The following is an 18,801-nucleotide window of genomic DNA, read 5'->3' as shown; positions in this document are numbered from 1 at the left end:
GGTCTTAAGATTGCAGGTGGGTACCTCCTTTGAACAGTCTTTCTATCTAACCAACACATAAATATATGTAGTTGTATTTTGAGATGAAAATTATTTATTTATATTCATACTTGAATTCTTCATAATCTTTCACTGTGCTTGCCAGTGTGTCATACCAAACAAGCATTTAATGCAAAAGAAAATGCTCTAGCCTTTTATATAAACACAAGTCTAAAACTTGTAATATATATTTATAGTCAGAACCACTTGTGATGGCTGTCACATTGACACAACAATGCCTATAGAGAAAGAGAGAGACAGGTTAACCAGAGACTAACTTTTATTGTGCATTTTTATGCAACAGAACAAATGGAACTGGAGGTATGTAGTAATAAAACCAATATTCAAATAAGAATTAACACCTGAAATAGTAAACTGTAGGTAACAAATGTCTTTATAATTAAAAAATATTGACTGTTTAAAAAATTCTCTAAGATTTTATATTCTTTAAAAGAAATGTGTGTTGCCACATAGAAAACAATTCACACATCCTATAGAAATTGTCACAAAAACCTTACTAGTCTATATTACACTATGCACTTTTTTTTTTGTACAATATCTGATAAAGGTCTATCCCTAACCTGTACTTACTTTACACAGTACAATCATCATTAGAAAGTATTCATAGAATTAACTACACCATAACAATAAAAATATCAGGATTAATGTTTTTTTTAATCACAGTTTCTCCACAAATATTTGTCATAGAAAATATAGCAAAGGCATGTTGGCACAGATGGGCGTGCGGTACTGCTACACAAAGTTTGAGAGAAGGCAGATACATAAATGACAGTAAAATTAAAGCGTATGGAAGGATAAGACAAGAATCTCTATCCTCCTGGGACTTTCTGGAGTGACATGATAGATAGCAGTTTCCTTCTGTTGCAAGCCTGCTGTCTACATCCAGAGCTGGGAAGGGATGTGCTGGCTTACAAAGCACACTGCTTAAATATGGATATCTCACCCTGCAAAGGCTTATGTGCTATCTATAATTTCAGGTCCCATAGTATTATACCTAACATCTTGTGGATATTTAGACACTTCAATGTGTATGAATTTATAATACCTCATGAAAAAAATAACTGGAATAAGCTGTTGTGGAAATTTTTGGGTTTTTAAAATGAAATGGGTGGGTCAAGTGGTCATGATGGCAATTGAAGACAGACAACTGAGAAAAGTTTTTTATACTCTGTTACTTTAAAACCAAACATGAACAAAAATATGAGCTGGTGTCTGTTAATGCCTGTCTGTGACTATGATTCATGTCACTGGCCAGTGCACATAAGCAATTGAGGGCAAAATTTTGTTTGTAAAGAAAGGTCCAAACGAGCAAAGCCATTTCTACTGCCAAAATGGCTTTCAGGATGATACTATACTTTTGGTTATTTTGCACAATACGAGAGTAGAGGATTGTGAGTGGTTCCATGATGCTGGCTACACTTTTTACACTAAAAATAAAGCTAAGCTTACTGGTTATTTCAGCAAATCCTTAGGTCATTACATGAGAGGTCTGTCCAGTCCAGTTAATCTGTTCTGAGACTGTTAAAAATGAAATGTTTGTATTTTAACATCATACAATTAAATATCTGAAAGGAAACCATCACAATGTTTACAAAAATACAGCATGATACATATCGCTGTGGACAAATTTACAGTATAATGTTGACTCACACATTCTGACATGTTTTACCAAATAGTTCTGGTATGTGTCACCACATTAAACATAGACCAGCAAGACTTACACCATCTGAGCAATGTAACATCTTCTATTATAATTCTTTTTAGAAAAGTGTAAGTTCAACACCAAAAAGCTACGATAGGATATCTGTACTGTGACATTTCTGTACACTGAATTTCTTCTCTAGAGGCCACCATGTGCCGTTGATCGCTCCAAGAAAGTCACCTCCTGCCTGTAATGAGCGGATGCAGTTCCAAACCCCTTGCTCTAGTGAGGTCCTATGTGACTAAATTGGTAATTGACTTTTAGAAAATAAATTAGTTAATTTGGGTCCAGTGAGTGCCTTTCAACCCCTTTCTAAAAAATCACCAAAATTAAAATGAACTGAGAGGTATTGGACATTTAAGGGCCTAAAGCATATCCTGGCTGAGTGAGGTCCTGTCTGTGGCAGTGCATGGTGGAGCCTGTGTCCTGAGATGCCCCATGGGCCATGAGAGATCGGTTACGATCGCAGGCAAAGAGGAGGCAGATGGCAGGAAGAAGCTATTGTGTGGGTGAGCTGAGCTTTGAGAGACGGCTGCAGCCCTGCGGCCTGCCTGGGACTAGAGGAGCGCTGCGCTCCAGAGAGCCCTTCCTGATCTCTGAGGAAGGGGCTGGGTGCCTCCTGCCTTGCCTGGTGCACAGGGAGAAGGTTGGGAAGGAGAGGAGATGGATAAAAGGAGCAATTAGTAGCTATTCTCATGGCTTGCACAAGGTGGTGAGGAGAGCTGGGGAGTGTGAGATATGCATTCAGGAGAGTCGACACTGATGAGGTAGCACTAAGGATGGTCAAAAGTGAAGTGAGCTTTCTTTACAAAAACCAGTTCCCTGTACCTGCCAGTGCGGAAATGTTGTCTCAAGAAGAGCTGGTTCAGGCTGTAAAGGATGCCTGCATGGGCCTGAGCAACCAGACAAGGGTAAGGAGATGCAAACACCCCAATGTGGAAAGGAAAGGGTACAATTTCTTTGGCATTGCCTATTTCTGGAGTGCATCAATTTGGAGGGACAATGGACTCCTAAACCTTTAAAATTAAAGGTTTTTGGTAGACTGATTTTTGTTTTTAAAGCTGGTATCTGCTTCCATGTTGTGCACTGTTGTGAATTCTGCTCTAACAGCTCTTTTCTTATAGCTCTCAGATAGTACGGACTGCATGTTTATCAAATACAGAAGTCTAAACTAGGCTCTTCTTGCCCAACCCCTCCCTGAATCCAACTCTGAGCAAAACCAGCACATTGTCTCATCTTTTTCAAGGAATGGATATAAAACACAAATGAAAGCAAAACCAAGAAAAGGCAATTTGAAGCCTCTAAAGCTATACAATATGGCTGCAGAATAGCAGTAGGCAATGGAAAATCTGTCTTCTGAAATGGCAATTTGTTTTTAGCAATCTTGTTTTAATGAAAACTGTCATGATCAACTCTGCTCCTCTAGAAATCTAGATAAATATACTGTCTATCTGATATACAATGCAATTTTTTAGCTGTTGGAAGTGCCTGTTATTGTTCTGGGTCTTTGAAGGATTCTGCTGTTGATGAGTGCTGCTGTTTTACCCGGAAGCTTAATTTCCTGGAAGAGTTGCCTAAGGAAGTCCCTGAATTTTTCATCTGGTGCAGTATTTTAAGGTAGCATTTATAATTGTGTTCTTTTCTGTTAGGAAATGGGAGACCACTTCTTTTTGTTGTAAGTGTGCAGACTTGTTCTTACATCTCCTACTCAGGGAAAGCAAATAGCACCCAGCTGTTCTGGGTCCAGATCTGGAGTTGTTATCAATAGGCAGATGAAATAGTAGCTACTGTTTCTTTTGACATTTTTAGGTTTTTTAATGACCTTTTCTCTACAACTAGATGAAATGAACTGCACTTTTCCTTTGAGTGTGCTATGAAGTATTTGGATAATAGGCACTGAGAAGTCTTATTAAGAAGGACTTGAAATGGATTTCTTTCTGTTAACTGGGATATGGTAGGATGGAGAAGCTGAAATGTATGCAGTATGTGTTCAAACATGCTTTGGACTCCTAAATGACAGCAGGGTTAAGTATGTTTAACAAATAGTATCTCCTAAATTAAGTGGTTGCTACTGTTGTATGAGGTGGTTCTCACTGCCATCAATCACCAGATCCATCTTGCATACCTCTATTGAAGACTTCATCCTGTGATCCTGGATGGTCAGTCCCTTCATAATATGAGTTCCCATTGTGAAGGAAAGTCCCCACCGCACGCCCCTGACGAGCGTGTCCTACTGCGTCACTGAACACCTTGTTTATTTGCTCTTCAGATGGCATCCACCAGTCCGGGTTGGAAGTACAATGCATCCTAATAAACTCTGCAGGAAAACATGCAAGGATAAAAAACAGCTTGTCTTTGCAGCATTCTTTATCACCCAGGCATCAAAAGCTCACAGGAAATAAAAGGGGATATTGCTGCTCTACTTAAGCAGAAGTAAGCATTATGGGGGATGCCATGATAATGCCACTGGGACCTATTTTATTGCTGCACAAGTGTGTTTCTCCACATGCAGTGTATGCTGTTATACCTGAGCTAAATAGGTGATGCATGGGACCTGGAGATAAAATACCTTCTGGCAGAAATAAAAAGAACTAATTCCAAGTGAAGGCTGTGATTCAGCATGTGCAATACATGTGAAAGCTAACATGAACGGGATGTATTTAATTTGAAACCTGTTGGTATTTATACCTCAAGGTGATTGCTGTCGTGGATCTTTATGACCTCCCTCTGCTGGCTGCTTCAGCACCTGCAGGCTGCAGGAGCCCACAACCTGCTGGAAAATGTCACTGCCATTATTTCTGTTTGATGCTCCTTTCTGTTTGGGATATTTTTCCTTTTAAGTTCTGCTTTTTTCCTCTCCCTGTATTTCACACCTATTTTTTCAGACTAAACTCGCCTTAGAAATAGCGAAATGAGATTAGAGGGCTGAGTTGGTTAGCCTTCCAATAGTTTTCAGTGCAGGAGAAAATGAATTGTACTGCATGTAATTTGGCTATTAAAGTAGCTGGTGCTTCCACATGCAGCTATTTGTATGTAATGATTACATTTTTTATAATTTATTTTTCAGGTCCTTTGACATGTAATATACTAGACCTTGCACAAGGTGCCTTACCAATTCTGGAGTTGTAACTCCTAGACATAGCTCAAATAGGTGTATTTGGACTTTGAAACATCCAAAACCAATTTTAAATGTGAGGGCACCTTATTAGCGATACTGGATACACTATAGCTCATATTGAAACTGAACTTCTTATTTATTCCGTAATATTAGTTATTCCTTCATGCAGTATTGTGTGTCCCAGGATATTTTTAAATTCTATTTTCTACTGTTGACAAGCCAACAGCACAATAAGTGGTGTAAGGTAACTTCATTACTGTCACCACATCTCGAGACGGGGACTGCTGTGCTTTTACATGAGTTCCTGTGCCTGCAAGGTATCTCATCTATTGGACAATTAGGATGTGATTTTTGCATAGCTCCTCCAGCAGTGTGTCTGCAAAATTGATAGCAATCTCTGTTTTAAATTCATTTCCCTGGAAATCCGTACAGGCAACAGTAATTCCTTCCTAGTTATGCTCATGTGTGCCTCCACAGACTTGTCTTTTTCTCAGAGAAATGGTTACCACATAAAGGAGTAATGATATAATTTAAGCATGCCAGTCTGTTTTAAAGCTGGTTCCAGACACCAGTCAGTTGTAGGAATGTATTAAAAATGTTTATAGATATTTAAACTACTCTGAGTGCAGAGAGATAACCAATTTACACTCTCTGCTATGGTGGAAAGGTATAATTGGCCATTGGCTGAGAATTAGTCAGACACTTGTTACCTTGGCTTGTAAATGGGCAGGAACCAGTGGCCAGCTCTTAGCACTGGATAAAGTTGTCCTGTTTGCACCCATGCACAAAAGCTCAAAGGGAGAGTTTTCTACTCTGCTTTATTAGCCGGTCCTTAGACACTGAAAAGTTTTGACTTCCTCTTCAAGCTTCTGAAAATTAAAGAAATTACCCTTCCTCTTTCTCCCTAGGAGCACTCCCCACATTCTTTATGTCCAGGACCCCAGAAAGGAGAGTGGCCATAACCAAAAGTCCATGTACAGGTGGATTTACTGGTGGTCTTGGGAGGCAGGGGAAGAAAGAGGGAGAAAAGGGTATCAACACTCTGCTTGTGTGTAAATTATTAAGTAAAATTTAAAGTAACTTAGTAAATATTAAAGCACTTGTATCTAGCCTTCAGTTCTCAGGAAAACTTCTGGAACTCTGAATCTTCCTCCAGACCTCTATGGCACAGTGTGCAATGGACTTGCCCTTCAGTTAAGCTCTGATAGAGTATTCAGGTCTGGTTAAAAGATTCCTTTGTAGTATAAAAAGAGCCTCTTTGCCTAATTTGCCTGTATGCAAAATCTGAGTTCATTACCTGGTTACATCAATGTACCCCAATCACAAATCTTATCTACTTAGCCCTGTTGGATTCTTCTACCCTGCATGGCAAGAGGCTCCATCTGGTGTATATAACCACTTTGGACTCCAGTTAAATAACTAAAGATATTTTTATCACTGACTGACCAAATATAGCTTTTTACATTGCATTGATTACTAAATATTCTTGAGTTAGTTGAACCAACTAACCAACCAGTGCTCATAAAATACTAAAAAGTTAACTATGAGTTAATTAAGGAGATAATAAGCATATGCATTGATAAAATGCAGATGTTGATATTAAAAGATGTTTTTAATTGGGATTTAAAAAGTCCAGGTTTGTATGTTTTATTACAAATCTTTGTAACAGGCCTTTCAAACAATTTTAGGAAATGAAAGTACAGAACATCCTTCACAATCTGTACCCCTTCCTCTATATTGTCCAATATCCTCACTCTCCAACATTGCAAAATGCTTACAAAACTCCACCTCCTTTTCAGGCTAAACATGGGGGAAAGTTATTCTCCAACTTTTTCAGCCAATGTTGCATCAATATACCAAAAAAGAAGTTAAATTCTTAACAACACATTTGTATACACTTTGTAGGTAATTAACCTGTAGATGTTCTTGACCCTATAAGATGTCCAAACCTATTCTGAAACTTGTTTAGCTTCTAACACCAATGATGCCTTGTGTTCTTCTACACATTAGGTTATAATTATTCCTTTGGTTATTTTTGTGTATCAGGGTTAAAAAATACCCTCATAGTTTATTATAAAAGAGTGTAATCAGGATTGTCTGGATTTGCTTCTTTGTTTAAAGTGTATTAGTGTCATGTGGCCTTGCATTTCTCCTCTCTCAAATAAGCAGCCTTGTTTTTCCCATCCAAAACCACCCAAAACACATATATAATACATACATACATACACGTATGTATGTATAAAAAGAAAGTGGAGGGTTTCTGGATGCTTGTCACCTGCCTGTAAAACCCCTTCTAGTTCTGCAACTGTCAGCCAAATGCTTCTACTGAGCCAGAGCCAATGTGGTGAAATGAGATCACATATGGTGGACACTGAGCGAAAAGATGCAGTACCTCTGAGACATGTTACTTTTACTGGATCCAGAGGACGTCTTTCAGGACCTGTCTCTCCTGACTGCACTGACCTTTTCCTTTTTCCAAGGCCGCATGAGTACTTAAGCTCATCGGTTGTGAAAACAAATCTGATGAGATAGCGCAGGAGCCGTCGTCCATCTTTCTTGGAAGAATTTACAGCCTCGTCCCACTGTTTACTAGTGATGTAGACAGGGTAGTTGTTCAGCAACTGCTTACTCCCCTGGAAAAGTGAAATATTTCCATTCCTTATTTTACAAGACAAATAGGTAAAAATGTCAGTTGCAATAGAAGATATGTTTTTTAATTAGCCACAATTCTGACAGTGAAACACAACCCAAAGTGAACATTGCTCTTACTGAGAAATGATTACTTTTAAAATTACATTTCCATTTTCTAGAAGTCAAATTGAGTGAGGCACAAGGAATACATTTTGAGAGCTGGTTATTGATAATTTCCACTTTAACAAGCGGGTTCAAAAGAGTTAAGAATCAGTGACTGGGTATATTATTTAACTATAACATTTCTTCTTAATATGTTAGAATGCATAAGAAAGGTCTTTGAAGAGCGTGATCAAATGGATCATTTGATTGCAGCTGACAGTTTACTTCAGAGGTGACTCTTTTGGTCTATTTTTATAATAAATTTATTACTTCTGTAGAACACATCTGAAACTTGACAGCAGTTATGTTACTGTGAAAAATGTAAAGAAAATAAATAAAGGAACTATGGAAACTAAAAGCTTTATTATTATTAATGAATGCTGTATTAACTCCAATTATAGCTTTACAGAAATGCCACTGTGTCAGCTGGAAAGAAATTTTGCTTTTAACCTTCATAATTTGTGTGCTTCAACATTCCAACATTAAATGAATGCTGTGGGACTAATTATGGGGATTCCTATAATCCACACACATTTATAAGCCCTCTTAAGCCAATTGTACCTAAATTGTATTTAATTCTTGTTGCCCATAAAATGTTATAGTCCAGGATTACCCAATTAATGTAAGATGGTACTGGTAATATACTTAAAATAATTTAAGTACACAAAACCCCCAAACTACACCCTCCTAGAGACTCATTCACTTTTACAGCTGCACCTCTTTATCAAAATGCATAAATCTAGAAGCCTAATTAGTAAACTCTTCATATAGCCCCCAGCTTAGAGAGGAACTCGCAGTGAGCCACAGAAACAAGGGTCTGGTGCTCATTGAGGCAATCAGCCACATGCTGCACTTGTGGGCAACCGCTGCAAAGTTCTCCTCACTTCCAGGCCTTTGATATCTCAAAGCTGTTTTAAGGACTACCCTTGCCTTCTTTCATATATTTATTATAACATCTTTGGAGACAGCTTGAGTGCATCTTTGAAGTTTCTTCTCAGGTATTTGCTTTTAATTTTTTTGCAAGCTTGATATATGGAAAATTGAATTTAGTGAGGACTGTGCTAAGGGGGCCATTAGATAATCTGTATGATCTAGAGTAGCAGCACCTCCCAGTGGGGTTACCATCACTGGGAGCTGAGCCTGTGTGACCGTCTGCTACTTGTTTGCCTTGCTGCAAGCTGCTGGCAAAGACAGCTATGGGCAAATCCAAAACTCTGCAAAGGAAGCCAAAATATAAAGGAAGAGATGGGCTTTGTCTGCCTGAGGGGCCACTCCTGCCAGAACAACTCAACACTTTATTACCTCTGAAGCTTGTAATCCCTAAGAGAAAGACCCTTTGCCTATAGTCTAGCTCTGTTATAATTTAGGACTTTCTCTTTGCACTTCATTGTCTCCTCATAACACTGCAAATGGGTCAGGATCAAGTCCTCCCCCTTCATTCATGATACAAGAAGCTGCTTTAATTTTTGGCAGGTACATAAGCCTGGGAAGCCTAAGTCTAAAGAGCTCTGACATGAAGGAACATTACCTTCCATCCAGTCCAGCTCCTTGTCCTCTGCCAAAATGGTGAAGGGGCTGGAGGAGGAGGAAGAGCAGAGGGGAAGCATGGAAAGCTCCTTGGAGGTGTTTGTTATACTCTTATGCTAAAACAACTGTAAACACAGTATCCCTGAGGGAGCTGACACAAGTACTTCCTTGGTTTGTTCCTCTACAGCAGTATACAGAACCATGTGATACTCACATTGGTACTTATTTTTTTCAGCACCTAGCTCCTCATCCCTTTTCTATAAAGTCAATTATTTTCCTACCTTCGATTTCTGAAACCTATTTTTTTCTTATTACAAAAAGCCTCTAGTGAAACAAGGACCATTCTTACTGATACCAGTGCAAAGTACAAGCTGCAGCTAACTCTGTAGGCACTTTCTTTTAAGCCCTGGCAGGCAGGGCTTATGCGATGCAAGCCCATTGCCCAGCGTGAGGCTCCAGGCTTGCTCATGTGCATTAAGGATGGATGCTCATATGTGGCTTTGCTGAGCAGCAAGCTATCCTAGAAGCTGTGTGTATGTATATACAGCACTGATGGAAATACGGTGCAGAAAGGCCCAATGTCTAGATTTCATGAGAGCTCCCATTACTATTAACTGAGGAGAAGGTAATAAATTTTGTGTAACATCCTCAGCCTCAATTTTATAATGCTTCTCCCTTATTCCCCCTGAAATTTAGGATATTTTTCCTCATTCTTCTCCAAAGGCATGATACAGTGTTATGCTACTCCGTTAAACAATTACTGGGATCCTGCTACAGACACACTTTAATTGCTTTCTCTGAAAGAACAGTACTTCTGGGCAAAACATTCTCACTAAATATATGATGTGGTTTAGTGTGTCCAGCACTCATTAATCTAAAACAAACAGAAAACCTCCCAGAAATAAAATAAGCAGACCCTGAAGGAAGAACCAAAATACAAATGCCTTCATGCTTGTATTTGTATATGATTAAGCTCATGAATAAAAGATTAATATCTATGTGTTTAATTGAAGAAAAAACTATGTCACATTGTGACAAGCTATTCCTTGTGGGACGTTACAGAACAGCCTCAGTTTTTACAGTACTTGAAAATTTTGGTTAAGAAAAAGAGCATTAAAAAACGATAAATGAATCTTTGGAATATATTTGAGTGATAACAACTAACTATATATAAATATAAATATGTATATATCAATTTGCACAGGATAAAACTGAATGCAGGAAAAAAGTGATGCACACCCTGAACTGCTGCTAAATATCTTCAGCGAAACGTGGGTAAGTTGTACTATGTGAGGCTTGCACTACGTATCATTTATGTGCAAAGGGACATCAGACTATACCTAAGTCTTCCCTCTTCTGATTTTGTTTCCGTGAATGGACAGTAACACATATACAAAAACATGCATAGCAAGGGTCTCAAATGCAGACAGTCTAAATGAGAAAAGTCTCAACAAACCCACTTAATTTCAGGCATTTTTACGAGCCTGGATAGAAAGACACTGGAGCAAAATTAACATTTACACTAGATACAAGGACTCCCTGAAACAACATCTCAGCCTTGGCCATATTGATCAACATAACTGATCTACTCTGGCCTCCAACCGGGAGGTCTGGAGACACACCATCTATAACGCTGCTGATGCTTTTGAGGAAGCACGCAGGATCACTCTCGAGGAGAAAAGACAACGCAGAAAGATTCATGCCCTGCAGAATATACCACTTAAGGAGTCTTTCTGCTGTGCCTTTTGCAACCGGACGTGCCTATCTCGTATTGGCCTTTTTAGCCACCAGCGTGCTTGTGACAAACGTGGGTAGAGCCCTTCCCAAATCTTCATTTGTGAAGCCCAGCCATGATGACACTAGAGCTGATAGAGAGACCTATACATCTATTTACCTTCTAGAGAAGGGCAGAACTTAAATGTCCTGCTTTTTACTGCACCACTTTTAAAAAGGTCATAATTACAAAAATCCCCAAACTTGGTATCAAGTACAAAATTGTTCGCACTCAACATTTTGTTTGGGATCTTTCTGAAAAAAAAGAGCTCTCCACAGACTTGCAGAAGTCTATATTTGGGTCTGTCTGCAAAATGAAAAAAACATGTATTTTAGTGTTAACCATGTCAGGGCTACACACACGTGTCTGCGTCTGTGCACGACATGTTGGTAACCCCCACACATGGGCTGCAACCCCTGTGTACCAGTAGCTGCCATGTGCAGTCACTGCCAGTCACCCAGCTACAGTTTTCACCAAGATAGCTCTAGCCTAAATTTTTATCAAAAAAGTGATGTTTCTGAGAAAAAAATTACCTGAAGCAGGGCAAGTGCAGCTGTTCCTGATGGAGGGAGTTGCATATTGCTTAGTAAAGTCATTCTAGGTTACACTAATGATTAGTCTCCTCCATTTGGGGCATTACTGAAGCTAAGAATGACAGTTTAACAATAGATTTTACATATTTTTTGCAACTAAATATATTATATCAGTGCTTATTTATTTGCCAACATGTTTTCAATGAGTTTTCAAACATAAAAAGGTGTAGCTTGTCTTCACTGTATACTACCTCAGTTGGATGGTCTGTTGGCTGTGGTACCATAAGCTGGTTGTGATGCTGAAGTACGGTCTTCAAATAATCTAAAACAGTCTGGCAGGGCACTGCATGAAACAAATTGCAATTATTGTATATTAGCTATATAGCATGAAATAGAACAACAATACTAAATCAAGCAGTGTTCTTCAGGATCTGTTTTGTACATCTGGGAGATTTATTTCAAACAGGAAATACTTCTCATTTTGATTTGTGTGGGCATTTCATTTAATAAATGTACAACAAATGTATTTCCTATTTGAGATCTCTGACATTGCTTTTATTTTCTGCCCACTAGTTTTCAAAGGGTTTTTTCCTAGTTTGAAATTATAATTATTACAAATACAAATTAGGTCAGCAGTAACGATAATAAGAAAAAAATCTGTAAATACTGTAAAAAGCCCAAACCATACAAAGGAGAAAACATTTCTTGGACCTAAATAATGGACTGATTAACATGTAAATATGCTGAAATGTTTTTTGAAACTACAGTCTGATTAACTATACTGAAGAGATTCAATGATTCATATACCTTAATATCTATTCCCTCCCTCCTCCCAAATTTGATATAAAACTAGGTGTTAAACAAATTGCTTTATTTCTCTTTCCCTCATCTTTCCTGCTTTCCATTCCCATCACTCTCATCCATTTCAGTAGTGGTACCAACATCCTATTCTCTTCTGTTGAGGTGAAAGGTTAATTAGGGATGATTCAATTATGGGTCTCTCTTAAGCAGATGCTGCCACAACTGTGATTAACTCTGAAGTATTTCTGAGATACAGCTCTTTTCTCCTGAGCCTGAAACACCACAGGAGAGTTACACAAAAACTTACACAAGTCAGTCATAATGTTGCATTAGTGTCTAAGGTCCCTTATAAAATGCCTCTCACACTTTGTACGGCTTGTTTTTGTAAAACATTCAGACTTAATCATAGTTTCAGCTAAAAACCCAGAAGAAATTTTTTTATTATTATTATTTCTTGGCATTCAGCCAAGAAAAATGTGGTGATTTGGGCTTTCTCTCGAGCTAGCAATCTGAAAGCCAGCATTGAAATAGCTTAGAATGTCCGTGCAAAACAGATTCTTTACTGAGGGCTAAGTGGTGTTACATCCAGTAGCGTGTGTGGCAGGATAGTCCACCCTGAACAGACCTAAAATGCAATAATACATACTATGCAGGCCATCATGCAAACTATCATGCCAGTTCAGCTGCTGGTGCCAGGGTGCTGTCTTGGTGTTAAATTATGCTAAGACCATCCTGGTTCCCCAGACTTCGAATATACATCCTTTTTTTGAAACAAGATGTGACAGATAAGCTAGTCTGTGACCTTGTAAGTCTGTGACTACCAGTCCATCCCTTCGTAACTATAAAAGCCCAGTCCAAATTTCCTTATGGCAGATTCTTCCACATAGTTCCTTAAAGTGTGGAGGTTGTCCCGTGAAGCAGGGACGCCTCTTCATCGTTACTCCCCAGAGGTTAAGAGAAAGAGAGAGACCTGTCTGCTGTCTCGTATGATGAATTATATCAATCTCTACTTAATGATTGTTTCTTTTGCTAGCGTCAATACAATAGCTTTAATATAATTGTTTTGTTACAGTGCACTATATTACTTTGTTATATAATACACTACTAATAGATTTTTTAGCTTTTACACTGTGTAGTAAATAATTCTGATTAAGATCTTTCATCTGTTCACCTGTTTGTTAATTTGTCATAATAAATTAATTTATATAAATATATCTGTTTTGCCATCATTAAAACCCGGGGGACAAAGTGGTTTAATCATACCTCTATAACTCCTTTATATTTAAATGGTTAACACAATCCGAGGCTAAGATAGGATTCAGCTGCACCTAAACCCTTCCCTGAGAAGGAGTTTAGAAAGCAAGAGAGTCCTTTCTGCACCTCAAGACTCACCAGCAACGCTTTGCTTCTTAAAACTTTGTCTAAGCGTTCCACTCTCCCGTGACAGTGTGCATACAGAAGCCATGCCAAGTGCCTGATATGACGAATAAATTCCTATGTTATTGCACCCCACACTTGACTTCTCTGTAATGTGACCCACCAGTGTATTTACTCCTGTTGCTGATTTTTCACACAGTAAGTAATTTCACTGCAGGCTATCCAAAGATATGTTTACCTGTGTTATTCCAAAGGGATGAGGCACAAGTGAGATGACAGGAAATTATTTAACCTGTTGTGTCCCCAGCAGATGAAGTACAGCTCTACTTTAACTGTATGCTACTGATAAAATGCCTTCTCATTACCAGTGAGAAACACAAAAGTATTAAAATCTAGACAAAGCTTATAAAACCCTCTATCTTCATAAAAGCAATACAGTTTTGGCCACAAAACTGTATTGTTTTTTTATCACTGTGGTGACTTGAGGATGCTGAACATTTTTGACTTGTAACGCCATTGCACAGCACAGTTTGCTGTTGGTACAAAAACCTCAGCCTTTCAAACACCAGGTGCTATTTTCAAATCCAGATTTCTTGGACTGCCATATTAACTGAAGCCTAAAAGAAGCCACAAAGAGGGGAGCACGAGGCAGAAACTCAAAGCTTTAGTTCTGTTACTGAGATACAGTCCCTCTTATGGCTCTGGAAATATTCTCTATTTCCTCCAAACCCTGCAGCAAACGTAACTTTGTAAGAGCCTGAGGCTCCCAACTGTGAAGATGAATAATCATTTAAATGTACCAGCTTATTAATTTTGTTTATCTTTATCTTTGATGTGGTCTCTAGAGTTAACAAGATCATAATCCCAAGAGCTGATCTCTTATGCACGTTTCCACTTAGCACCAACATCACTAACAAGGATCTGCAACTACTGAAATCAAGGGGAAAGACACCAACATTGAAATAACACTGCCTTATGTTTAGTAGAAAGACTGTGGGGAGGCAGTAATTTTCCTGCCCTTCCTCAACCTGAGGAAGTAATTTTCCTTCCTCAACCTTTTTGCCACTGGAAGAGGCAAAGTAAGCTGGCCTGCAGCAAGTGAAAGAGCAAGGTCTTAGCAGGAGCTAAAGGGTGAGGAGGAGGGGCTACAGGGCACTTGGCATGCTAGGGAAGGCTGGTCTTGCCAAGATGCTAAGCAGGACATGTGTAAGAGGTGGCAGGTATTTGCTGTTTATTGATCCAAGTTTTAAGACTTCATTGGCATTCTAGGCATCTGTATGTTGTAACAAGTGCTTATTTGACATAGCTTGTCACAGCTTTCTCTGCAGAGTATCCTAATTTCTAGTACGTAGTTGAACAGTGAGTGTGGTGGCCACCAAATGTGCCGATGACACAGGCTGTGATATCTCAGCCTGAGCTGCCACACAGCACAGCGACTCTCTGGACTAAATTCTTCTTGCACCAGACAGCATCAGCGGGTAAAACACAGTACAACCCAAGTCATCATCTCCCAGTGATGCAGTTTCTACCCTCAGCTCGTTGTTACAGCGTGTACTGTTTCACCCTCAGGAACATAAACTTTATTTCAAGTCTGCATTTTGTTTTTTTTTCTTTCAACTGGGTTTATAAAGTATTTGGAAAAATAAATGGAAAATGCCTGTCACTTGTTACATGCTTATAGTTGGTGGTGAAGTAATTTATTCATCTTCTCTTTGCTAAGCTCAACACTGACGTTCCCAAGGTGCTGGGCTCCTGCTAAAAGCAGTCCTTACGCCAGCTTACATGCTGGTACAGCTGAAGGCCATGGTGGCTCTTTTGGCCATGCTATGCATCAGTACTCAGGCAGAAAATCACTGTGTCATCCAAAAGCCTTTCTCAGTGTACATTTCCCAGGGGCTGAAACCAAGTAGAGTGATGTTCTCTGTGCCTCAATACATGATAATCGGCACTGTGATTGGCCAAGTCTGTCACTTCTCATCTTCCTCATCCACTGCTACCTCTGCACTGCTTGCAAGCTGTGAGCAATGACTGTGTGCTTTCTTTCACGGATTAAAGTATTAAAAGCATGGGCTGTGAACAGTTTCACAAAAATTTCCTCCAGAAATTCGACTGCATTGTGGCAATTTCCCAGATACAAATATATTTGTATTTTTAAATCACTTTTTGTAATACGATGTAACACCCTGAATATCAACCCTCATCAACCAAAGTTTTTGTCTCATCAAAATCATAATTTGGCCTGGTACTAATGGCATTATTCCCTTTTAGTACTCTATTAATTGAAGCTGGCATCAGCTGTGCAATTAGTTAGTCTGGGCTCAATATCAGGCCAACGAACCCACAATCATAAAGAACATCTCCTAAGTCCTTTAAAAAAAAAAACCCAGACAGTATTTGCATCTTTTGGTCTTCTGTAGCATCCCAAATATTCCAAAACATATTGTTTTAGTTCCTGAAGGGAGTTGTCCAAACCTTACAATTTTGAAAACATCACACTTTGGTAGCAGCTGCCTAGTTCTTTTGGTTGATGCTCACTAAAGGATGAAAAGCTGGTGTGCCCAAGCAGCTATCCCCTCCTGGTAGCCCATGCTGCAGCTCTCTTGGCAATGACATCTCTGTTCTTGAACCACTCTGTCCTATAACCTGGGCTGGAATCCACATCTCTTTATAATTTTCAACAAGTCTGGCAATTCTGGCTCTGACTAACAAGCTCTTCAGCTGTCCCCCCATTGGGAGGGAGTTGGGACAGACAGCTGAGACTGCAGTCCCACATGAAGCTGCTGGTGAATGTGTGCTAACACCCAGAGTTACGATGGAAATGGAAAATATTTCTACCTGCTTACCCATCATCATTATATTGGTGTGACTGCATTATTTTACTCTTCACAGAAATACTCAATGAGCAGTTCCATATTATTGATAAAACCTATTTCCATCTGATAATGGTCCAATGCTGTTATTAGCATGCCATATTTTTCCTTAATTTTGCCAGGAAAAGAAAGCCTTCTCAAGACAGTGCTCCAGGTTTAATTGTTATTATTAATTTGCCACTGATCCTAACTTCTGCTTTTACTCATCGCCATCAACTTCCCTCTAATCTATCTGTTATGTTTCTAACTGTTCCTTCATTTTCCCTCTAAGCTGGTTGTTTTTGTAACCAGCATGAAACTTTTCCTTCTAGATAGTCTTTTGAGGCCTTCAATAACATGCTTTTAATGCTTCCCAGTTATTGCCCACTCTTTTTTCTTTTTAACCTTTGGCTCTAATAATTGTTTCCAACTTTTTATGAAGTGCCAAGAACATCTTTATTATTGGTTTAGGCTGGGGTTTTGCTCATTATAAATGTTACTGTGCAACATCACTTGCATTGGTATCTGTCAAAATGAGGGCTCTCGTTTATCATCCCCAAAATGTGGCCTCCCAGTGTAAAACACTCCAGGGCTGTTCATACTGCCAAAGCACAGCACTGTCAAGAGATGCTTAGGCTTGCTGTAAATAAGGCGCATCTCCAAGGTAAATAAAGTGTATCTCTGACCTCTCCCGCAGCATCAGACAGGCCTAGTGAGAAAGGATGGCTCACCCCCAGCTTGGCAGTATGTCTGCCTGTGGTGGCTTCAGCCCCATAAACAGACAGTATGAAATCTGGTTATTCTGTTCACTAATGAGATTATGTGCTCTGTAGCTGACACTGGCTAGTATTCCTCCTGGTGTTTTGCAGAAGACGAATCCCTTAGCACTTAAGACAATTTACCTCTGACTTGCCAGGAGGAGGAGAATTGGGAAGGGTGTACATTTACATCCACCCTGCTCAGGCCAGCAGCTGTTAGTTATGACTGGCTCAGCATTGCAATGTGTCCTTTGCTTGACCTTGAGCGATGCTTCTCTCCGAGTTCATTCCAGGGCATTTCTAAATTGATGCTCGACTGTCAAAAAGATGTAACAAATGATAGGGAACGTGCTGACGAACTACATGGCTGTGTGAATTTCTTACAACATTAATGGAGATGCCTTCTCTGCCTGGGATTTGGACAAGTGTACACGGCTCAGATTATTTTAGCTCATATGGTTTTTTTATTTCAATAGTCAGCTGAAAGCCAGCGAAAGCTGGATGGTCCATGAAGGCAAGTTGTTGAGCTGGAAAAACAAAGGGGCAAGGAGAGATGGGGGTTAGGATCTCTAGCGGAACTGATCTCAGTGCTCAAGACCCTACAAATTTGGATGTTTGTCACTGGATGGTAAAATAAAAGCAGCAACCATCTGTAGTGAGAGCAAACAGGAGAAATCAAAATAATCAACATTATGTATAGAAGGGTGTTCAAGATTTCCTAAAATGACCTACATGCCTGCCAAAAACAGGGAAGGGAGAAAAAATTCTAGCAAAAATCACATTACTTATAAAATCCCTCTCAGTAGTGTTTTCCATGTGGAGTGGAAAAACATTTAATTTCTATTAATCCACATCTAAAAGGCCACTGGAGTTTTAATTTTAATTTTCTTTAATTTCTTCCAGAAATAAGAATGTTCCCCTTCCATACACCTCTAGGACGTACATCTCTGCCTAAACAAGAGCCGAAAAGAGATAAAGCAAGGCAGCTGTGCATCTCTCATTTAAGTGATACTGTCACATGCTCATGTGGCTTTTATTTTTGTCTGTGCTCCCTCACTTCCCTTCACTCATTAGAAGGTACTCCTTCTTATGCTCCCTTTGAGCTCTGAAGTCTTCCCTGCTGAAGGGATATTGCCTGTAAAAACCCCTCTACAATACACTTCTACTGCTGATAACTAACAAGGAAATCAAGGAGTCCCCAGTGAGTGGGGACAGCCGTTTGAGTCACTAAAATGCCAAATGTTGACCTGCAAAGGGTAAACCTAAGTTGAGACTGGGGAGTTCATCCTTGCCAGGCTGAACTGCAGCTCCCCACAAAACTCCCACCAGGTCCTGCTCCCCAAGGAAGGCTAAGAAATCTGACCTCCCAAATTCTCATGAGTTTGTACCCAGAAGCGGGGAGAAAACAGATTAAAGCCCTGGTCTGCTGCAATTATATATCTCAGTAAGTTTTTGTATTGAGGCAGGTTTAGTAAAGTAAGCCAGCATCCGCAAGCAGCAAAGCTGTGC

The 18,801-nt window shown here is 39.4% G+C and overlaps 1 protein-coding gene across 2 annotated transcripts in view; it reads right to left on the bottom strand.

Annotated features, from left to right (window-relative positions):
* Window positions 1-301: 301 nt before the first annotated feature.
* The window catches only part of BEND4 (BEN domain containing 4), a 32,914-nt gene continuing 14,414 nt past the window's right edge, over window positions 302-18,801 (bottom strand). Inside the window, exons 3-5 of one of the 2 annotated variants that reach the window (XM_064652939.1) lie at window positions 11,759-11,850; window positions 7,344-7,513; window positions 302-4,079 (exon numbers count right to left, since the gene is read on the bottom strand). In XM_064652939.1, the coding sequence (XP_064509009.1) occupies window positions 4,070-4,079; window positions 7,344-7,513; window positions 11,759-11,850 (272 nt within the window). In that variant the 3' untranslated portion in view covers window positions 302-4,069. Of the gene's footprint in view, window positions 4,080-7,272; window positions 7,514-11,758; window positions 11,851-18,801 lie in introns of both variants that reach the window. The other variant, XM_064652937.1, reaches the window with a different exon arrangement.

The sequence above is a fragment of the Pseudopipra pipra genome, chromosome 4, assembly GCF_036250125.1.
Source record: "Pseudopipra pipra isolate bDixPip1 chromosome 4, bDixPip1.hap1, whole genome shotgun sequence".
NCBI lineage: Eukaryota > Metazoa > Chordata > Aves > Passeriformes > Pipridae > Pseudopipra > Pseudopipra pipra.
The sequence above is the reverse complement of the archived record's forward strand: the minus strand, read 5'-3'. Positions and strand labels throughout refer to the sequence as shown.